The sequence below is a fragment of the Anser brachyrhynchus genome (assembly GCF_964034855.1).
Source record: "Anser brachyrhynchus genome assembly, chromosome: 3".
NCBI lineage: Eukaryota > Metazoa > Chordata > Aves > Anseriformes > Anatidae > Anser > Anser brachyrhynchus.
In genome coordinates this window covers 41,023,262-41,046,962 of record NC_137696.1, presented here as the reverse complement: position 1 = coordinate 41,046,962, position 23,701 = coordinate 41,023,262, and the positions used below count along the sequence as shown (strand labels likewise).

The window sequence follows — 23,701 nt, the reverse complement described above, 5'->3', positions numbered from 1 at the left end:
TGGAACTTGAACTAGAAGGATCTTTCGGTTACTGCCAAGCTAGAAAGAAACCCCAGTTGTGTTTTGCTCCAGCAATGCTGGCCGCTGGATGTTGCGTTCTGGGGAAAAAGAACGGTGTACCGGTGCGCATCAGGGAGAAGCAGGCATGCGGTAATACTTTGTTTGAGCGCTCTAGATACGCCAGTTTTTTTCCTTGCTCTAACTGTAGTAATGCAGTAGTAGTGTTACTTGTGCTAGTACCACCCCAGTACAAGGATTACGTGTGTTCTTTATGTGAGTTAATAATGGTGTACCAGAGATGAATTTGGCACAATCCATTGCATACGTAGACTTCCCGCAAGTGATTTCCTGTAGTTAGATGCTCTTTTGGAACTGTTAACACTGGGAACAGTCTCCTTTTTGCTTTTAGGAAACAAAGTGGTATGGGGATTAGCAGTTTATATGTTCTGAGTGACTGCGCAGATAGTTTGGGCTTTTAGGCAGGAAAGTAATAGCTATATAATCCGGTAAGATAAAACAAGCTTTAAAAAATTCCACTTTGAATTTTGTTTTCAAGTTTACGTTACGAGCTCTTAACACTTCAAAGGAGCTGGATAGTGTATCTCCTTAACAGCTTCATGTAGCCTAGCATAAGGACAGCTATAAAAGCTCTACTTCACTGCAGTACAAGAGAGAAAGATCTGGTAGTGTACAATGTGAGCACAGTTTAAGCTTTGCCTAAGAATCCTGTTACAAGATACCACCTGAAGCAAGCAAACAGCCACCACAACCAAAACCCTGTGTCAATCACCAAGGTTATTGCTGGCCAGCACTCCACATGTATCCTTCTGGCGAGGAGGGTTGCGTTCCCGGCCGTGGCATGGGGCGGAGGGGCCAGCAGGCAAGAAATTAAGGAATATTTTTCTCAGAAGAAGGAGACTTAAACCAGTGAAGTATCACAGGGGCTATTTAAAATCTGTGATTTGTAGGTGGTGTTGTGAACCGAGTACAAAGAGGCAATAGTTCATACTATATCTCTGAGTCATCAGTTAGTTGTCCGTCCTGGCAGCTGCAGTTAACTACCAGCATCCGTAAGGAGTGGTTATCTGCAGGCAGATAGCATATTCTTGTTGACTTTCTCTCCCTTTTGTTGGGATTAAGTTATTCAGCAACATAATGCAATAGATATGCTATAATTAGACGTTATCTTGAGGATTAAATGAATTGTAGCATTGATGTGATAGCTTTCTCTTGTTGATACTAGCATTAAGTCTGATACCCGGCTAAACAGCATGTATAGGATCAAGGAATAAAACCTCACAGCACATATTCAAAAACTGTAAATACATCTTGCTTTCTTGGTAATTGAGGCACAGAGGCCTTTTTACTCATTTACCGGAGATCCAGATTAACATTTTTTTTTTTTCCTGTTAAAGGGGCTGGAGGAAAATCTGTAGTAATTTAGTGTAAGGGGCTGTTGGAGCCCATGCAGCAGTTGGAGGGTGAGCAAGTCCTTTACTTTCTTGTAAGAAATGGAAAACAGCCCCTCAAGGGCTCTGCATCCCACAGAACACTGTTGTGAATATTTGATATAAATGTGCAGGGTGTGCACACCAAAACAGAGAAGGCCAAATTAATGTTTTGGATAAAATTGCTACCGGAAAGAGGAAATTATTTTCTCTCTGAGTGGGAAGGGAGTGTGAAAACAATGGCCATGACGGATACCTTCATTACGTCTTTGATTTGGTAGAAATGAGTCTTTCGACTACTTTAGCTAAGGACAATTGACATACCACAGGCTTCATGCAGTTTAGACCCTCTTACTTACGACGCCAGTCCTAAATTACCAAGCTGTAGTCTGTTTATTACCTAATCAATTGAAAATTTGTTGTGTGCTATTCTATATTTTTTCTGCACATTCTTCCTGTCTTCTGTCAAGCCCTTTTGTGTGTTTATTCACACCTCGAGTTTGAGTTCTGGTCCAAACAAAAGAAGCTGGTTGATGGCTGCTCGTTGCTCTCATGGTTCTATTCCTGCTCTTTTTCTCTGTGAACTGTTAACTTTTAAACTTTTCAGTTTAATATGTATTAATCACATTCGACAACGTTATAAAGACTGGAGAAAATACAGAATAAGAGTCATTTTAGTGGAATGTCATGGAAATATGGCATGTTATGTAGCATATCTATTCCCTGTATGAATTGGGAATATTACCTTCTGCCCTTGGAATGAACTGAGTTCTCCTTTTCTTGCATCTGCAAATCTAAACTGTTGCGGAACACCAGCACGGAGCCTCTTTGGCTTGTCCCTCAATGGAAGAGTGGCAGGTGCTGCTGGAGCGTCTGGAGCTGACTGCCTGGCTGATCACAGTGTCTGTGAAATAAGGGTTGCAGGTGGTGATAAGCTGACTTAGAGAGATCTGTGTCGGCTTTCAGGTGCCAGACTGATTACGTATGTCTGAGAGATAAAAAGCCCAAGTATTTTTCCATTTCGGGCTTGCAAAAGTGTCACTGTTGGTTAGCAAAGAGGGAGGGAGGCAGGGAAAAAGTTGTTATCAGTGGGTTTTGTTTTGTTTTATTTTATTTTTATCGTTCAATGCTACATTTCAGTTCAGAAAATGCCTCAGTTCCCCAAAAATGTCAAGCAGATAATATTTTTTTCCCCCGTGGAACACTTAAAACACTCAAGTTCTGTAGCTGTTATTAAAAAAAATCATTTTGTGGGTAGGATTAACAAAGCATGTGTTAATTTAGATTTTGCTTTCTATTGCAGTTCCCAGAGTGTGGTTTCTTTGGCATGTATGACAAAATTCTCCTCTTCCGGCATGACCTGAACTCAGATAATATTTTGCAACGGATTACATCAGCAGAAGAGATACATGAGGGAGATCTGGTTGAGGTTGTTCTCTCTGGTAGGTATTGTTAACAGTGGAACAGCACTTATTTCAGTTGCTTAAAAGAAAACAGGGTTTTACGGAATATTAGTATCATGCGTGCCTTGAGCTCTTTTGGCTAAGCAGTCTCACACAGGGTCAGCGTTTTGGGGTAGAGATTTCCAAGAAAATCGACACAGTACTGATGCTTCAGTACTGAGTTTTGTTATTGTTTTCATGTTTTAATCTTCTTCAGATTTATTAATTATTGAAATGCAGGTACGATTCAGGATTTGCTTTTCCAACCATGTTCTTGGTCTTCTTTTGCTTAGATTTGTCATCATTCCGTAGCTTTTGCATTGACCGTTCATATCACTAAAATGTTTCATACAAATGTAGTTGCTGAATCATACCTTTAAGGCCAGTCTTAATGGTTATTGTATTGTTTGAAAACAATTTCTTTTAAATGATGAAGTCTCTAGCACTGGCGGTATTAACCTGTAGTTCTCTTCAGTAACATCAATGAAGCAAACCCTGACAGGCTTGGGTTGTATGTGTATCGGAAATACCTTGTGGAAGTCAACCAGAAGTCAGATGCAGACTGGTAACTAGTTAAGCTACAAATGGCAGCTGGACTAGTATTGAGCGGTGCTTTCAGGCTTTGAAGATGAAGTGCCAGACTGAGGCTGTGCTCTAGAAAGAGATGTCTTGGCTGTCATGGGGTTAGATTTGTTACTTGGGTTGATAAAGTATGACTTCCAGAGTTAGAAGGCTGAGCTCCTTGGCTGCATTTCAGGACCTAGGCATGTTTAGCCTGTTTAGTAATTGATCATCTTGGTTTGAGCTTTTCATTGCTTCTGGTTAGTGGCACATTGGGAAAACTTGTGTGTGTTTCTTCTTGACAGTCTGACAGTTTCCTTGTAAACAGAGACAGATCACCAGAAATTGAGGCGTTTTGAGGACATAAATCTCTTTCAGTAGGGTTTTTAAAACTGAGACATGGGAATCTGAATATGAAGCATTAGTGTATATTTTAGTCAAAGAATAAAAGACATTGGGGTAAGGTAATGTTAGCATAAATTCCGTTTTTTTTTTTTATGTTACAAAGAAACAGGACAAAAACAGTACAACAGGACAAAATATATTTGTGCTTGTTTAAGAAAAAGAACAGGACTAGTGAAGTTTCCAGTGTTCCACAGAAACTATCCGCAGTTCTGTTTTGACAGACATCAAGTTCATTCTAATAAACTTTTATTGAAAAAATCTTTTACAAGATGAAAGAACCTGTGGAACTATCCTTTGTTTTAAAATGTTGTAGGTTACAAAACAACTTGAAAATTAAGTTGTTTCATCAATTGTTTACCTTTAACAAAGCTTGTTGTATTTTTCCTTCTTGACTTACTGAGGTTTTCAACATGAAAGGAAAAAAAACAAACAACCCGATGATTGCATATTTTATTGTGACTCATACTGTTGATTGGTTGTGGCCATTAGCCTGCAAAGTCCACAGGATTTTTTTCCTCAATAAAAAAGCTTACTGAAAACTATGTAATCTTCTGAATGCATTTTTAAATGGTATACAGTATAATGCTGATGTCTAAATGGCTTATTAGTGTTCTTTGAATCTGCCATTTAAAAAACAATCTATTCTTTTCATAAATCCTTGTTGATCTTATGGCAAGAACCATAACTTACTGCAATTTTTTAAAAGCTTTGGCTACAGTTGAAGATTTCCAGATTCGTCCTCATGCACTTTATGTGCATTCCTACAAGGCTCCTACTTTTTGCGACTACTGCGGAGAGATGCTTTGGGGTTTGGTACGACAAGGGCTGAAATGTGAAGGTAAGTCTGATTTTTGCTGTATTTTTGTTATGTATATTTGTAACATGTAGAGGAAGAAATTGCATCTTGTTCAATATGGAAACACGTAGCATTGGAAATCTTCCTGCATCAGGAAACCTGAGTTCTGATCTTGGCTTTAACACATGTTGTGTGACACTGGGCAAACAAATGGTTTAACAACTGTTCTTGTCTCACTTTGAAATAATAGCTAGCTGACAAACGCGTGTTCCTTGCACAAGGAGCATGTACTTTGGAGAGACTCCCGAAGGGGAATCCCATTGCTTATGGCCTTCGTCCAGCTGGCTGCAGAGTGTTCTGCAGCCTGCTGACAGGTACCAACCCTGCCTGCTCGCTGGCTGCTCCTTGGCTCGTCTGCTCCATAGCGAGGGAGTGGTGAAAGCCTCCTGCTGGGAGAAGAAGTGAGGAGGGAGATCAGCTGCCTCAGAGTCTCGTACCTTGTTTCTAGAGCTGTGCTTACCGGAAAACAGTATTCAAGCATGCTGTGCAAAAACTGCTGTTCCTGTGAATTGCATCAGGAACACTAAAATAAGAGAATTTAACAGAACAGTATGTTTCTGTTTTCACCATTCTTTTGGGTCCACTTTTAAAGATCCCTTTTATCAAAAACAGTTTTTTACTATTTTTGTTACTTTTTAAAATTTTTGTCTGCAAAAACATCTCTTTCAGGTTGCGGGTTAAACTACCATAAGCGATGTGCCTTCAAGATTCCAAATAACTGTAGTGGAGTGAGGAAGAGGCGTCTGTCTAATGTGTCTTTACCAGGAGCAGGGCTTTCAGTTCCAAGGCCAGCACAAGCTGAATACACAGCCTCTGCCTCTGAAGAAGTACGTAATGTGAAAGGGGAAACCATTTCTGGCTTTAAACCTTTTAACATCTGGGGAACTAGTTGATGTTTTAAGTGATTGAAAATGAGCAGGAGAGAGTTGAGCTTGACCGTTATGATTGGTTTTAGTTAATTTTTAAATCTCTGGTGAGTTAGACTGTGACATTTACAGATAATGCTATTACTGTGAGAAATGAAACTGGAAGGAAGTGATAACTTATGTATAATTTTGTCATTAGTCTGTCACTTGTGGTTATGTGAACTATGAGAACCTTGATTTTGGGAGTGATAAAATACCTTGCCTTCATTGTAATACAAGTTCATTCTGTAATTATTGTATCATTGTAGAATAGTTATTTGGCTAGCTCAGTACAAACTGTAAGCTTTTATGTTGGGAGAGTAGAGAATGTTCCTGATACGCTGTTAAACTTTTCACAGAGATAATCTGAAAAACCAGCCCTTATCTAGGAGGGTGCAGGAGATGAAGGGCTTGTGGTAAAACCATCATCTGTAACAATTCTGTGTTATAATGGGTGCTATGATTGCTGAGACATTACTGGATATACTCATAAGACAGGGAGGACAAGGGGGAATGGTTTTAAATGAAAAGAGGGGAGATTTAGATTAGAGGTTAGGATGAAATTCTTCACTCAGAGGGTGATGAGGCACTTGAACGGGTTGCCCAGGGAAGCTGTGGATGTCCCATCGCTGGAGGTGTTCAAGACCAGGTTGGATGAGGCCCTGGGCAACCTGATCTAGCGGGTGGCATCTGTGCCCATGGCAGGGGGTTGGAACTGGGTGATCTTTAAGGTCCCTTCCAACCCGAGCTGTTCTGTGATTCTATGACAGGACAGATGGTTATTGGATCAACTTCTTTCATTGCAGCTTTTACCAAGGGGTAAAAGGAGTGCTTTTGACACTTAGTCTTTCCCACTTTACCTAAGTTTCTATTACTTTACAGTATAACTATTATGTTCTTGTCATAGTTTAAAATATAATTTATTTAGGTTGTCTAGTTCAAGAACATATTTTTTTTAGCTCTGAGCTAAGAAGTCTAATTTTGAGTCTTGAAATATATTAATTCTGCTGTTTATGACTATTGGTAAGATTTTCTTCAGTGAACATAAAATAGTATTTCTCCTCTCATGGAATTTCCTAGTGTTTATGACTTCTGCATACCTATTTAGTACCTCTTCAATAACTTTCTTTGCTATCTGGCTTCTAATATTGGCTTAGATTATCGCTAATATATTATGGTAATTACTGTTAATCTTCCAGCAATCTTACTTCATGTGTAGGACCACATTTTCCTCTACATTTTTTGTAGATCTAGATAACTATACGTTTATCCTGCTTGAAAGTTCAGTAAGATATTGAGTATTTGTTTGTTTGACTTTCCAAAATATTTTTTAATTTTTTTAAATATTTTTACCGAACTTAATAAGCTATCCAGGCACGAAGTACTTTGCTTTTGAAAACTGGTAATGTGAGGTAATTGTAGTTTTCTAGTTTGCCTATCTCCAGAGTTTTCCATTTAATTCCAGATTTGGGGGTCTGTATATGCTATCTGTGAACGTGGCCAGGTTGCTCTAATAAAAAAAAAAAAAAGTCATAAGAATGACTTTTGGCCTTGTTTGTTGGCATTTTAGGTCCTGTGGAAATATAGATTCATGCATACTTTCCTGAACTCTGCAAGGCTTTTCCGTCTGGTGGTTTTTTTTTTTAATTTTATTTTATCAAAATGTCCTCTTAAAGCTTCTTGGCCAGGTTTTGCTTTCTTATCTGGTCACTTTCTGTGCCAACTCCTTGTCCCACCTGCACCTCACTTTCCCCCCTGCTTCCCCTCTGAAGTGAAACTCTGTTGATGCAAGTCCTGCATACCTTCTTTATTCTAGCGCTGCTGCCCAGAACCTAGTAAAAGGATTCCCTCTTGGAGTGGCCGTCCCATCTGGATGGAGAAGATGGTGCTTTGCAGAGTGAAGGTTCCTCACACCTTTGCTGTTCACTCTTATACTCGTCCCACCATATGCCAGTATTGCAAACGGCTCCTCAAGGGCCTTTTTCGCCAAGGAATGCAGTGCAAAGGTAAATGTTTAATTTTCTGCCACAGCAATGAATTTCAGTAAAGGTCTTTTATTTATAACTTATTTAAACATACATTTTGATTGCTAGAAGCTTGTATACTGCAAAATAAAGCAGCATACATATTTGAAAATTGCATGTTTTTAAGAGTGTTACAGCACTCGTCCTTTTCATTTGAGTAGACTGCACATTCTATTTTCATTTTTATGAAAAATGAGATCTAATCACATGTAGACACTAATTTTAGGATAATTCTGAACTATTAATGAAAACAGGAAATCCTTTTCTTTGTTAAATCTCTTTCTTCTAGGCTCATCAATAAAGAGTTCAGAAGTTTTCACTGTATTGTTCTCATACAGGATAATGATTATTATATTTTCGAAAATTTCATAAAGATAGGTACCTTTCCTGAATTAGCTTAGGTTCCATCAGTTGTATATTTTTTGTTTAGCATATGTAAAGATGCATGGCTTCAACTCTTAGACTCTTCCATGAAGTTCCCAGGATGTAATTAAGACATTGCGATTTTCTTTTGACTCTTCATTACTGGATTGTACAGATCTGTTAGCTTTGCAGGAAAGAAAACTAGTGAAGAATCCTAAATATTAATATGAGAAGGACTTTTAATTTCTCATGCGAATTTGTCAAATGTGAGTACCAGAGGCTAACATATTGAAAGAGGTCACTTAGAGCGAAAACTGTAAGCTTATAGCTGTGTTAACTTTCTGTTGATTAAATATACTGCTGTTTTATATATGAAAGAGTAGTTTTATTTCCGTTTTCGTTTTTATTAATTTGCAGGTCTTTTAGTCTACTTGAAGTATGCATCCCTAACTGTTTGATTTTTTTAATTGCTCTATCTCTTAGACACATGTAATAATGAAGCCTATAAAAGATGGTTTGCAGTTTTAACTTTTAAATGCTAGTGACCATACACAGCTGTTGTGATTGTATATACAGCTATGAACAACTGGGGTTACCACTTTTCAGTAAAGTGAATGACACTGGATAGAAAACTGTTAATATATAGAAAACAAGCCTAGAAAAATACTAAACTTACACACAGAACAGAAATAAGTATATTAATAGGCATTAATTTATGCAGTCGTATCCTATACATATTTTTAATATATTGGTAAATGATGTTGATCAAAATATTTTCATACTGCTTTGTCATACAAATTCTTAATGTTTCCCACTGACTTCCTTGCTAAGATTCTGAAAGCCTGGGGTCTTGCAGCAGTCTCCTGTTCTGGAGTGTCTCTAAGAGCCCTGCGTTTCTTAAATTCATCGAGGCTTGTACTTAGATTGTGAGATGATCTTTGGGATGCTAATGCTATATTTATATTAAATTAAATGTGCCCAGGAACATTCCTGGACACTGAGGTCAACTAGGACAAAATGATCTTTACTCACGCCCAAGTTATCTTAGCCTCCCAACCCTGAGTGGCTGTGTGTGGACGGCTTGTTGGGAACAATGTCATGGGATGCTCTAATTTATGAACTAGGTCTGGGAACTGTTTGGGATTGTGCTAGTGCCGTAGGCTAAAAGCATTTTAGGGATTGTGGCTGTTTACTAGAGTTGTGCTGCAGTACTCAAGAATTTTTCTGGACATTAAAAGTAAGTCAATCCTAATAAGTTAGTTTTTCTAGTTTCCTGGGAGGATCTGAAATTTTTCCGTTTCTTCCAGCCTGCTTCAGACTGGCGAAGTAACCGTATTCGATAATACGGACTGAAGACATTGCTACAGAAAGGATGATTTATTAGTCTTCTAGAATGCTTCCTCTTAGGCACTCAGAAGCTAAACCAGGTTGCAGCTGGCCGCAGGGTTTGGCTACTCAGCTACTAAAACAGGAAGGATAATGTCTTTTTTATTTGGGCTTACTGGGAAAGCATGATGAACTTTCTCTGGATAGAAGAAATGGGCTAAATTATTGCTTTGAAAACAGCTGTGGGGACACTAGGGAGCTTTAAAATTCATGATATGGATACACAGTTGAAAATTACAGTGATGCTGCTAGTAAAGGAAATTCCTGTAATGCTACTAACGTGTGCTGGACTGTTGAGTAGGCAGCATCTGATACCTCAAATGCAGAAATGGCACACATCCAAGTTATGTTCCATCTCCACATCAGGCCAGATCTGGACGTACAGTATTCTGTCAGCCCTGTGTCCAAGGAGATTTGGGCAGGCAGAAATGGAGCTTTATTGATGTCTGGCCAAATCTGTAGCCTGAATGATAGGAGAACTGAACTTTGGGATTTACTGCAAAGCGTACTTGCTCCACAGTATAGGAGTGTGATCCTAGGGGCTATGGTGGCTGCAAGTCTTAAGCAGCAGGTGGGGAAACATGATAGAGATGAGACATTTAAAACAAGTAGCAATGGAAAAATAGGGTGTGGAACAGATGAGAGGATGGGAAAAATTACATCATAATGGAAAAAAATAACTAGAGGGAAAGCTATAGAAGTAAAATCTTTTGTACTGGGAAGGGAAGTGCTGACATAATAAACAGTGGTTGGACAAATCATGAGACATCAGGACAAGATCATAAATTCTGGAAGTGATCTCATCAGTACTGTCTTCTGTTATGTGCATCTGGACTGAAGCTTGTGAAGGAAGTCGTGATTGTATGTTAGTGTCTGCTTGAAGAGGAGTAAAATCCTGGTATCTTGGGCTTATTTATCTTCTATTTTAGATTGCAGATTCAATTGTCACAAACGTTGTGCATCTAAAGTGCCTAAAGACTGTCTTGGAGAGGTGACTTTCAATGGAGGTAAGATGAGAAGCATGCTTTCAAACACTGACAGGTCTTTGGGGGCTTAACAAGATGCATCAGCTTTTGACGCCCTCGTTTTTGAATATTTTGCGTGCTTTTATTTTACCTTCCCAATTTTTTCACCTGAGATTGTTGACAATTAAAAGATTCACTGTAAAACTTATTTTGGTGGCTTTAATTTCACTTGATCAGTCTTGGCAAGTACAGTATGCTTTGCTTGACTGTGATTGTTCATAGAAAATGAAAAATTGAGAAACTTTCTTAATGTCCAGAAATTAACACTTTTTATTCATTTTCTCATTGTTCACTGGAAACTGTTCATTGCAAACTGTGCCAGTGCTCAGTCACCTGCACAGTAAAAAAAAAAAAAAAAAAAGTGTTCCGTGATGTTCATATAGAGCCTCCTGTGTTCCATTTTTTGTGTGCCCATTGCCTTTTGTCTTGTCCCTGGGCACCACTGAAAGGAGCCTGGCTCTGACCTTTGCACTCTCCCTTCAGGGATTCCTGTGCATTGACGAGATCCCCGAGCCTCCCTTTCTCCACAGTGAACAGGCCCAGCTCTTTCAGCCTCTCCTCATAGGAGAGATATTAACATACTGTAGAGAGCCCAGCAAAGTGGGGAAGAAATTTTGTTGATTTCCTTTTCTTCTTCAAAAGCTACGTAGACATGGTCATGGTGACCCTTCTTGAGCAGAAAGGTTGGACCAGATGAGCTCCAGAGGTCTCTCACAATCTCAACCATTCTGGGATTGTGCTGCCCAAAATCTTGGGACTTGCAATTTTTATTTTTTGGGGGAATAAAAGTGGTAACATCCAGCAGATCACACCAAACTGCAGAGCCTGATTCAGAGGCCTGGGCAGCAGCCCTGTTTGCCATTGGGTCCGCTGTAATTGCACAGCATACCCTGTCGTTAGTGTTTGCCTTTTCCAGCTTCAGGGCTCTTGCCTGGGTCTTGAGACTGGTGGCCATAAACTGTTACGTTGAGCTTGTTGCAGCAGCCTGTTTTCACCACCCTTGTGGTGCTAAGGTGTTAGGGTGTGTAATTTGGGAACTACGGTTTCAGACAATTTTTTCTCTTGTGGACTAAAGTCTGGGTTATTTTTTATTTTTTTCTTCTACTGTTAAATGGGGCTCTCAGACAAAAAACAAACAAAAAATAACAACAGAAAAACACAGACACAAACAAAAACAACAGAGGGCTGCGGATGAAAGTATTTATATCTTTTGGTTCTACGTTTTCAACTGTGCAAGTTGTAGAGCTTTAGGTAATTTTAAACTGCCAGCAGAGAGTCGGATGTGAACAAGACCTGTTCTGCTTTTCTCTTCTACAGTACCACAGCACCCTCTTCTCTTTCTTTTGTTGTTATGGGCTACAAGGGCAGCAAGAGTAGAGTTTCTGTTGATGAAGAATTTGATCTGCATAGGCATTAGTTGCATGGATCGTCTTTAGCCATGAAGAGGTCACTTTGTACCAATCACTTGTGGAACAGAATTACTTAGTGAGATGTGGATGTAGACATTAAGGTTTTTGCTAAGATTCTTTCAATATGGCTGTTGTTTTGGTTGGCTTTCTCTTGCCCTGATATTAAGCAAAAGCAAATTGACAACGTTCATTATCATTTACATACAGAACATACAACGTTCTGTATCATTTAGCAAAAACTTGAGGATTTTGTATATTCATATTGTACTATTATGTTTACTTGCATAAATAGGAACTGGAGAAGATGATTTTTTTTAATTGTACATTTGAAATAATATCTGAATCCTGTATTGCTTCTAGAACCTGCTAGCCCAGGCCAGGATTTGGACATGCCAATGGAGGTTGATAGCAGTGAAATGAACAGTGATGGTAGTCGGGGTCTTGATGATACTGAGGAGCCCTCTCCTCCAGAGGACAAAATCTTCTTTATGGATCCATCTGACCTCGATGGAGACAAAGATGAGGAAGCTGTCAAAACCATCAGGTAAGTCATAAAGTGGATTTCAGTGCTCTGGATGCACTTTCCTCAATATTCAAAGTAAAACTTTGAATAAAACATTTCCGAGTAGTCCAGCTGTACTGCTTAATGTTTGTTTTCTTTTTTTTTTACTTGAAACTGCTTTGTAAAGTTATCCTGTCCCAAGTAAATCTGAAAAATAAATAATGTAGTCTTTTCTAACTGGGAAAGTACCATACTATGACTGATATTCAAGAAATAAGCCAGCTTATTAAAGCATGGTAAAATGTATGCCTTAGGCTAACTCATGTCTTAAGGCTAAGACATGACTAAGATCTTCATGACTTCAGCCTAGGGGGGTCTAGAGACATCTTCCCCAGATAGGGTTGCTCAAAGCCCTGTCCAGCCTGCCTGTGAACACTACCAGTGATAGTTCCTTTGATCAAGTTTGGCCTCTTTACTTTCTGTGTTCTCATAAAATCATAGAACAGCTCAGGTTGGAAGGGACCTTGAAAGATCATCAGGTCCAACCTTTTTTTTTGGGGGGGGGAGGAAGAGAACCTAGATGAGATTATCTAGCACCCTATCCAATCGCATTTTGAAAACCTCCAGTGATGTGGATTCTACCATGTCACTGGGAAACTTCTTATTCTGAATAGTGTCATCCTGATTTTCTTAAGTCATTCTTAAAAACTGAAGAGTGGTTGTAGTAGGCCAAACAAAGGTCATTTTAGCCCAGTGTCTCATAAGAAATACATAAGGAAGAGCATAAGAACAGGAAGCACACGTAATGATACCTTTCCAGTTTTCAGTGATTTATAGCTCAAGGACTTCCTGAGTTGAAAGTAGCATCTTTTTTTGTGTTCCACCTCTAGGTAGGATTTTTCCGTGTAATTCTAACTGCATCTGAAGCAATTCAAGTTTTCAGCATGTTCAGCATCTTGTGGCATCCACTTGTACTGTATAACTGTGTGCCATCTTAAAGCATTCTTATGTTTTGGTTTGGAATTTGTCTTATGATTTTATGTGATTGCAAAGCTTTCTGCTAGCACCACATGTAGGAGCTGTGGTGCTAAGCAGGCAATGTGGTGGTACGTTCCACTCTGAATGCTATCAAAACCTGTTGTTTAACTAATGACTCAAAATGTTAGGCTGTCATATACTTGTCTGCAGGAAAGTTAATGAACATTGATAAAATTTTCTAGTATGATTTGAATTAACGCACTTCTGTTTGTTTTCATAAAGTGAAACTGTACTTTATTAGTGTAATATTATGAAATAATATAGTTGATGTAGGCAAGAGAAAGTAATAACAATGCCAGTGTTAATCATTTTTATGTTGGGCTAAGAATGAAGTGGTCAGTTAATTGTTTTGAGAGGATGATTTCTGTGGTCATCCCTATTCCACTGTGCTTCTTTTTGTCTTTCTGTAATGTCACTTAAGTACTGCAATACTTGCATTTGGACAGCCAGTGGGAGCTCAGATTTCATATCAATTTCATCTATCAATGAAGTAAGTTGGGAAGAGAAGGTGCCTGTTTTATACATTTAGCCAATAGTTCAAGTACCGTTATAATTGCAGTACTGTTGTATTTTAATTTAAATATTAACTGTTCTTCTTTTTAGTCCCTCAACAAGCAATAATATTCCTCTCATGAGGGTTGTACAGTCCATCAAGCATACAAAGAGGAAGAGCAGTACAATGGTGAAGGAAGGATGGATGGTCCACTATACTAGTAGAGACAATCTGGTCAGTGACTTTGATTCTTCCTATATTAACTTCAATTATTTCTCTAAACCAGTGTATTTTATTTATCTAGATATACTGATTTGCGGTATCATCTGACATAATTTAGCAATTATGGTCATTATAAAGAATTCTGGTGCACCTGTAGTTTATTCACAATCCTTCATGTGGTGATTCAGAAGTACTTTACGTTTTAGAAAGAGAAGCATCTCTGAACTGTCTCAAATGAATAGCATCTTTAAGATTTCAGCTTTCCCAAAACTGGAATAATTTGTTTACTTACACCTTCTTTCTGTTTGGAAGTTTTTTCAATTATATGAAAAGGTGAAAATTGTTATAAAATGACGAGTGCTGAAACAGTTAACCGTATTCTAATGATCAAGGTATTGAGTAAATGTAATATGTAGATATGGAAGCCCTTCATTCCTCTAGCATTAGTTCTATTTAAAAGTAAGCATTATTGAACACCATTTCCTCCCGCAGCCTGCTATTTCTCTTCATGTTAGATCTGTGGCTTGGCTGCATACCCTTGGGTATGCAAGCACCTTCCACAAGGACTGTGTTGGTTTGCAGCGCTACCAGTAATGATCTCTTACTTAAACCTTCTTCGGCAAGTTCCTTGTTCTTGTGTATTAAGGAGGAAGATAAGGAAGAGTAGCTGGTTGTCTAATGGGAGAGAGTGAATCTATTCATCTCAGTAGTTGAAAGAAAAATACGAAGTCAAGAAGTTCCCAGAGCTCATGACACCCAGTTTGTCACATTGAAACTGTTCATGAAAAGGAGCATCAACACCCTTGTATTCTTTGTCTCTGTGCAGGAGTCTGACAGAAGGGGACTTCAGGAATTTAGAGAGGCAAGGTTTATTTCAGTTATGTTGAAATCAAGCTTAAAGGTGTGATACTAGTCAGCTCAGGTTACTGCAGTATTTTTACTTGTTTTGGTTGTCAACTAAACAGACCACCATAAGTGGTCTGTCAAAAGCTGCCTTACAAACCAAGTCTTTAAAGTACAGTTTTCTAATAACCAGGTGTATTTATCACAAATCAAAGTAAATATCTACCATATTTCAGCCCAGCCTCCTTAATAAGCACAATTGTCAGCTGGCTATGAAATTAGGGTCAGGTGGTAGACAGAAGATGATTAGCTCTAACAGTATTCAGGGTAGACGTGATATTCAGATCTGATTTCATCTTTCAGTACAGTCAGTACATTTTTTCCGTGGATTCAGTGATCAGATTGTACACCTTACCTTAGTTTGATATTTTTCATCTGTCCATTTGGCTGCAACCTAGGTGATATCTACCAAAAAGGCGGTGCAAATGAAATAGAGTATTCTGTTCCAAAGCAAGGTACCTTCAGCCAAGCAAGATTTGAGAGAGCTTCCTAATGGGAGGAAGCTTTTGTATTAAGCATTACAACATCAGCTATTTTCATTGGTCACTCTGCTCTCAGCAATGTTAGACTATTTCTTATTTCTGAAATGACTTTAGCTTTCCATCGGTTCCAAAGATGTTCATTTTACCAACCTGTTCCATAAGCGTTCTTCTCCCCACGTCTTCCCTGACTAATGTTTCAAAAAAAAAACCCATATATGTCAAAAGAATGGGTTCGCCCTTATACTTTCACCTGGCTTCTATTCAGTGCTGGCTTGGAATTCCATTGGGTTCTGTTCATCTCCAAGTTTTGGCTGAACTCCTACGAGTGCTGTTAGCTTCACCATGATTTAAGCTCTGCATTTGGTATTAATGAGGGTATAAAGTTTCTAAGTGTTGTAATTGTAGGCCAGAGCTAGGGGTCTTTGATTTTTCTTGCAGAAAAAAATGTTTTTAACTATATGAGCATGGTGCAAGCAAAGTAAGTTAGATCCATATGGCCACATTAGCTTTCACATGCTTTTCTGTTTTGAGGAATGTTCCTATGCTTAAGGTTATTGGACAGTTATGTGCATCAAATTAAGCATATTGCTTTTTTTTGTGGAGAAGGTACTTCTCGTTGATGGAGACTTCTAAAAAATGGCTATTTTAGTCTGTCTTGATTTTTGTTTTATTTTTTCCCCCAAGATATTTTGTCCACCTGAGTCTTGTAATCTGTCTTTCTTGCCACTGTGCACTTTTGACCTTCTAGAATTTTGTGTTGACAAAACAATTAAGGACTTAGTAGGCTTGCTCAGTCCTTAAACCCATGAGATGATGTTGTGAGGGCATGGAAGGAGAAAGCATGGCTCCCATAATTGTTACTAAATGAAAATAATGGAGGTTTTGTGAGTACATACACCTGGAGTGAAACCTGTGTAGGTAGGTGTTTCCTGTAGGAGATAACAACTGTTGTCACCACTGTCACAGTAAGGTAAGTTATATTTTTCTGGTTTGTGGAAATATTTCTGTGAGCCTCTTCTTGAGTTTTAAAAAATAATCATAAAAAACTGCATTTCCAAAGTATTTTTCATGTATCTAGCCTAAGATGCAACTGTAGATTAACTTTACTTGATTATCGTAGTTGTTTAAAGCATTTCTAGTTTAAATAATTGGATAAATGAAGTCCTGTCAGTGATTTATTCCTTTTTGTACTGTGCATTTTGTAGAGAAAAAGACATTACTGGAGACTGGACAGCAAATGCCTCACCCTGTTTCAAAATGAATCTGGAACAAAATATTACAAGGTACTTAATGATGAGTAATAACTGTGTTGCACTTGATTTACTCCAGGTGCTTTATGGACTTGAAATATGTCCTAGTGAATAGTATAATAAGTATTATCTCAATTTTCCTCATCTTTTTTTTTAATCAAAACTGTGACAGGTCAAATTTTGGCCAAAGCTTGTAAGTGGGAAGGACCAAGACTAACTCTCTGAAGCTGCTTGCAGCTCCTGTTTTAATCCTCTTGAGTATGTCTCTTCTTACGTTTTACATGTTCTGTTCTCCTGAATTGCCTTGCATATTGAGCTTTCTTCACAATTACTAGGCAATGTGTTTGGCTATGAGTCTACTTAAAGGCTAGGATTTTTGCATTCTGTAAGAAGTGTGTGAAAGTTTGCATGCTTAACTATTTTATTTCCTGGTTCCCAAAATGAAATTCCCAACTGTACAATTGAAAGTTACAAGTAAGATTTAGAGGAAAATCTACTGTGCAGCCTGGCATAAATGAAGCTGAGCAATGAGTATGTTATATTGCTAATATGTTAATGTGTTCAGTGGTGGAATATTCAGAAAATGTCTTGAAATGTGTAAACAGGATTTTTCCCTTTCTTGTCTTACACCTTTAGGTGGGGGTCCAAATCTTGCAGCTTCTTCCCTTATAACATCTCTAAGATCAAGCCTTTTCTCTGTACGCCCAGCTAAACTTGCCCAGATCCTTTTCATCCCTATCTTGACCAATGCAGTCTCTTCTTCTCAGACCTCCCTGATACTTGTATTGCCCTGTGCGTTCAAAACACAGCTGGTAAAATATGTTCCTTGCTTATTGCTCCGTCCTGTCTCTGCTTTTAGTCCTTTGACTTGCCCCTTTGCCCCCCTTTTTTACTGCTTGAATATCAGATTATTTGTCTTTGCTGTTAGAAAATTCAGTTGTTACCTCTATGTTTATTTGCTCTTCATCTGAATCAGCTGCTGTCTTTTAACCCCATAATGCCAGCCTGGTGTTCACCCGCTTGTTCACTACTCTTGCAAGTGACGTGCACCTCTACGCCTTTCCAAACATGTGGAATGTCCTTCTCCAACTAGTGTCAACTTACAACCGTTTTTTCCTGCAGATCTGTTCTCTGTACTGCTTCGTACCATGATCTTAAGCTGGCGAGGTAGAGGAGCTGAAAGAAGTTAAGATCTATATGAAACAGAATCTTTACCCAAAATGATTCAGATACATGAAGCAGTGCTTTTTGGCTAGCTTACATAACCACATCCTCTTCCTAATGTTGTCTTGTTTCACTTTTTTCCCTGTCATGTTCTTCTCTAGATAAGCTGTATAAACTATAGGGGGTGGGAAATAGTCACTCTGTAGTTGAGCATCGCTCGTATGCCAGGGGTGGAGTGTGTCATGCTGAATATAAATGCAGGTTATGAAGAGAATGGTGACTGTATGGAAGGAACTGTGGTGGGGCTGACAGTCTCTCTAGGCATGTATACAGGAATTCAGAAAGCTCTGGGTGGGTAGTGGTTGTCCACAGTTTGACATTAGTTACAAAGCTTGTGGTTTTTTTTTTTTTGGTTTTGGCATTTTCATGCATGCGCTTTGATTTGTCTGCAAACACTTTAAGTTCTGAACATCAGTGTATTTAAGTATTATATGCATTTTCATTTTTTTTTTTAATCTTTAATATTTTTCTTCAGGAGATTCCACTTTCAGAAATTCTCCAGGTGACTCAGCCTCGAGATTTTTCAAACGTGGTGCAGGGCAGCAACCCATACTGTTTTGAGATCATCACTGACACGATGGTGTACTTTGTTGGCGAGAACAATGGCAGCAGTCATCACAGTCCTGTTCTTGCTGCCACCGGAGTTGGACTTGACGTAGCTCAGGGCTGGGAGAAAGCCATTCGTCAGGCTTTGATGCCAGTCACTCCTCAAGCTAGCGTTTGCACTGCTGCAGGACAAGGAAAAGATCACAGTAAGCAGGCAGACAAGGCACTATTACTCATATTCTGAAGCTGTAAATTACAGATTCCTTTTCAGAAAAGTTCTTATGAAGAATGGAATATTTTTGGCTATTCTCTGCTGAATTGGGTCCATAATCTTCCACCAGTTTCTAAGAAGTGACACTCAGGTTTGCGGAGGGTATATGGGCAAATCTCTTATCTGTTGTAGCAGCGAGTAGTAGTTAAGAATCGGATTTCTCCTATGAATGCACATTACAAAACCTTTATCACAGGAGCATTGAGAGTTCACACGTAGTTGCTGGTTGTAAAAAGGGACTATAGTTTAGATATTTCTAATATAAACTTCCATACGTATATTTATTTCAGATTATATATATGTATAAATTGGATGCTATTTGATATTGTCACCTATATTTAAAAAATAAAATTGCAAAATGTCTGTAGCTAAGGAGAAGGAAAGGAGTTAGTGCTGAACTGTAAATACCGCGAGTGATGGAAAGAACTTATGCTGAGCTGTGGGTACTAGTTTAAAAAAAAAATCTTCATATTGTGCCCCTGCTACCCTTTTTCTCTGGCGCAGGATCACATTCATTATCAAGGCTCCATGAAGCACACACTGTGCTCTTTCTCTTCAGACATCTCCTTGTTCCATGCAACAACATTCATGCGTGTTCTGTACAGGCATTTATGCTTTCATTCCTTAGTTTCCTTTCAACTTCCACCTACTCCTTAATCTCCTTTTGGTGATATATTTTTTTTTTCTGGAGATCCTGAGATTAGTTTTGCTGTCTCTGGTATCTCATTCTGCATCAGCAACAGTTAAGAGCATGTGAAAGGTAATCTTAGGTAAAGGCACTTTTTAAAACGCAACCATGGTCTGCAGTGGTAAACTATGAAATGGTAGTCCTGGTATTTCTATTTAATTATTGTGAAGAAACATTTGTAAGAAGGTATCTCAAACAGTCCGTGGACTTACGTGAAATGCCACTTCTGATAAGAAAATATTACTTTCAAACACATGTATACCTGTTCTTTAAAACCTAAAGCTTACTGTTGATGAGAGACTTGCAAACACAGTTGCAATTTGTAGTGTCAAAATATCCATGAGGCATGAGATAGTCAATTTATACCATGTTCTAGCCAGCAAGTAATTAGAAATGAGGATACTCTTCCAGTCTGACCCATTAGAAAGAATCCTTTCTGACCCTTTACCTGGTGTTTGGGATAGTATGTTGCTTTATAGAATGTTTCTGAGCTGAAATGGGAGCAGGGAGATTAAAGGCAGAGGAACAGTTCAGTCAGCTATTACGTGGTATAAATTTCATGCTGAATTCTGGCATTACTGTTTTCTTCAGAAATGTCAGCATTTCAGTCCTTACTCATGTGCGTTTTGGACACTTTGAAAAACTAGCTTGGAGTAAATTAATCTTTACTGAAAGTGAGGAAGCAGGTATTTTGTGTTCTGTAACCATTTGTGCAGAAGGGTTCAGCATGTTCTCTTAAACAGTTTCAAGAACCGTATCTTCATTTTTTTATAGCTGACTTGTTTCAACCTTGCTGCAATTTGACCTTAGTAACTTTTTAATATGCCTTCATGTTTTTTTGTTTCTTTGTTTTCCCTTGTGCTCTGTGTTGTTATTACAATACAGACTTGACCATCTTCAAAATAGAGGGCAGTAATCACTAGACATATGCACAGCTGTAATTCCAATCAGTATTTCAGATGCAGTGTTCAGAGTGCCTTTGAGAACTACTATTTGTTGCTGTCTTAAGTCTGTAAATTCCTTCTTTGAGATAAGGTACAGGTGACAAAAATCAGATACATTTTTTTTTTGTTCTCTGAAATAGTGTTTCTAAAGCACAAAGCTCTTCTTAGGGTGATAAAGATTCTTTTCAAAGTACTACTAAATCTGTAGTATATTCTGTATTCACCTCATATGTGAAGTTGTGCTTTTTTTCTTTTTTTTTTTTTTGGGAAATTAACATTCTAAGTAGTAGGTATCCATTTTCTGAGATGCTTGACCTCTATCTTGAAGTCAAAGGAAAAAGGTTCTTTCTGCCTTCATGCATCTCTTCTTGTCTGTGCATCCTAATGTTATTCCTGGAATGAAAATTTTGTCAACATCAGTTGCAGGCTGAAAAGAAATTGTACATCTTTTTCTGATGCTTTTACTTGCAAGTTATACTTCCAAGATATTCCCAGGATTGAAAGGCTTCTGTAGTTTATCCATGAAATACTTTGCTTACATTGTGGGTTTTACTGTTTTTTTTCCTAAATTATCAAGTCTTCTGTTACTTGTTTTGCTTGATTTATTTCCTTTTCTTATACATTAATTCTTAAAGCTATAGAAAATCTGTAACCACATTTATTTGACTACAAAGGATCTACTTGGTCCTCTTACTTATATTTTTCTGTATTACTACCAAAATTCTTAGTAGTTTATTGAATTCTGATATGATTGCCACATCACTATTGCTTTTGATTCTTCAGCTCTGTATTTTGTACACACTCATACTGTTTCTATAATCATTGATATGACAGGAACGAACAGTTAATCCCAGCTAAATTCCCGGGGTTGTTCATCCAATCAATGTGTGAAATTTGAGCTTCCAAGTATGATGTTTTTGCAAAACATCAGTAAAAATCCTTTCACTATGACTGGGTTAGAAGGCAATAAAGGTCTTTTTTTTTTTTTCCCTTCTTACTATCAAAAGCCTAACTTTTCTTATTTTGTTATATCTTTTTTATTACAGAAGAGTTATCCCTAAGCATCTCTGTTTCAAATTGCCAGGTCCAGGAGAATGTGGTGAGTCATATGCTTTGTAATAATAATGGTGTTCATTTACATGGGTATTTTAAAGTAATTGATAATAGTATCTGAAGGAGGAAGCAACACCCCAGGGTATTACAGCTACAGAAGTCTGTATTATATACCTAATGCGAAGTAATCTACTTACCTAGCACAGCTGGTTGGTTGTAATATATGTCCCTGTATATAGTGTGGTTAAATGGAACCACTCCAGGAAAGTTTCTTCTTTTTTTTCCACTCTATTCGGGGTAATGATGGTACCCTTTATGTAATTTGATGTAAAACTTAAGAACAGCTTAGCCAGTACTAAGTAATATGCTCGTGAACGCTTTGATTATGCCTGATACTTGTGATTTCTTCTTCTCATGCCTTAGGATATCAGCTCTGTGTACCAAATATTTGCTGATGAAGTGCTGGGTTCCGGTCAGTTTGGTATAGTATATGGAGGTAAATTATATTACATTTCATTATGCATTTACTTAAGGTAGAGTGACTGCTTGATAAAAATTTTCATATTTGCTTAGCTGTATCTAGAATGCCTAGGTGAAGTTTATATTGTTAAAAGTTTTGTTTGTGTTACTGTGGTTTAGTCTTTGAGGTTTTATTTATAGTATTTGTTAGTTTTTTTTTGTATTTAGAGTTTTGTATTGCATCAAAATCAGTTTAGGATTTTTGTGTTTTGACCACATTTAAAAAGCAATCTCAAGTCTGAATTCAGCCTGTGTTGGCTGTATTATACTGTGTAAGAAGTCATGTATTTAAAGAGGCTGTTGAGCTATTGAGGCTGTTGAGGCTATTATTTTTATAGATATCTGAGAAAAGTAGAAGACAGCAATTAGAAAAACATGCTTTAGTTTGTGCTTTTCACAGTACTTTATGCAGACAGTTTTATACAAATTTTTGTCAGCAGGAAAAAACGGAGGAATTCTTTGTCAAGAGTTTTCAGCTTTAGACTTTTTATGTAGTTTTATCACTTTTTTGTTTAAAACTTCCCATTGCAACATATAATGTGTTTACAGTGTATAAGCATGACAAGAAGAAATATAAGAAATACGTTGTGTGAACTCTATTTCTTATTTTTTTTATATAAATACCATATATTGCATCTCTAATGTTGAGAAAACCACAAACTATAAATCTGTAAAGGAATAAAAAAGGACAACTAATGATTTAAAAGTGGGAAACTTTCTGTTTCTATCATGTTGTCTTTCTAGTCAGGAAATATTGTGGCTATGATTTTTCTGTGAGACAATATTGTAGTTAAATACTTTTTTCTATTACTTTAGTACTGTTTGATGGAAATGCAATTTGAGGGTCTAGTTTACATCATTCTTGAGAGGCCATGTTCCCCCTGTGCCCCACCTTGGATTTCCTAGAACATATTGTGAATTGATTTATGCTTCTTTTCTTATGAATAGAATGTACATAAATGCAAAGGGTAGTTTAATGCTTTCCTTTTACCTCTATATATACTTCCTAAACTGCATTTTAGATAAACCTCAGCTTGGTGTTTTTCATGATTCAATGAAATGACATACATAAATACTTATATAAAAAGCTTTTATCATTTTCAATCTTTTTCACTTAATGATGTCTCAAAACATACAGGACGTGCACACACTCAGTTTCTTAAGATACAATCACAAGCTGAAAGAGCAAGAAAAGGGAATATGATCTTTTTTTTTTTCTGGCTCTCCACAGCGCTTAACTGTTGCTGCTGTTTGGGGAAACTGCATCTGGTAACTTAGCATTGTCTTCTCCCCACCTTTATAAAATTACTGAAATAATAATAACAAAATCTGTCGTTGGAAGAAATACAAAAGTAACATTAAGTTGCTTCCATTGTTGTTTTCCCCCTCACCCCATCCTCTTCTGGACAAACATTGCACTTTTACAAACTGTAAGTCAAAAAATTGTAGGATGCTAACATACAACTGGTGTTTCTTCTTGTGAGAATAGTTTCCCTCTGCTTTTTCTATTTAAGTTCATTTTGAAAGGTCTGAAAAATGGAGACTTACGGGGGGAAAAATTTTTGGCAGTTTCTAACTGATGTTAAACTCTCCCCTAAAAGGTAGTTTGACATCAGAAAAGGAATTTTCAGGCTGCCTTTCTGTTAATCTTTCTTCATGTTCTTTTAGCTTCTGTAGCTAAGTGTGTTGTTAGTTTAGTGTTCTTGTTTTATGTTCTCTTGCAACCTTGTGTTTGTCTTCTG

At 37.7% G+C, this 23,701-nt stretch overlaps 1 protein-coding gene across 4 annotated transcripts in view; it reads left to right on the top strand.

The window, feature by feature from the left end:
• The window catches only part of PRKD3 (protein kinase D3), a 41,238-nt gene that overhangs the window by 9,600 nt on the left and 7,937 nt on the right, over window positions 1–23,701 (top strand). For all 4 annotated transcript variants that reach the window (XM_080584336.1, XM_080584335.1, XM_080584337.1 and 1 more), the window contains 11 exons: window positions 2,752–2,890; window positions 4,563–4,694; window positions 5,382–5,539; window positions 7,434–7,623; window positions 10,320–10,397; window positions 12,185–12,368; window positions 13,968–14,091; window positions 16,670–16,747; window positions 18,414–18,690; window positions 21,434–21,486; window positions 21,864–21,936. In XM_080584336.1, the coding sequence (XP_080440462.1) occupies window positions 2,752–2,890; window positions 4,563–4,694; window positions 5,382–5,539; window positions 7,434–7,623; window positions 10,320–10,397; window positions 12,185–12,368; window positions 13,968–14,091; window positions 16,670–16,747; window positions 18,414–18,690; window positions 21,434–21,486; window positions 21,864–21,936 (1,486 nt within the window). The remainder of the gene's footprint in view (window positions 1–2,751; window positions 2,891–4,562; window positions 4,695–5,381; window positions 5,540–7,433; window positions 7,624–10,319; window positions 10,398–12,184; window positions 12,369–13,967; window positions 14,092–16,669; window positions 16,748–18,413; window positions 18,691–21,433; window positions 21,487–21,863; window positions 21,937–23,701) is intronic.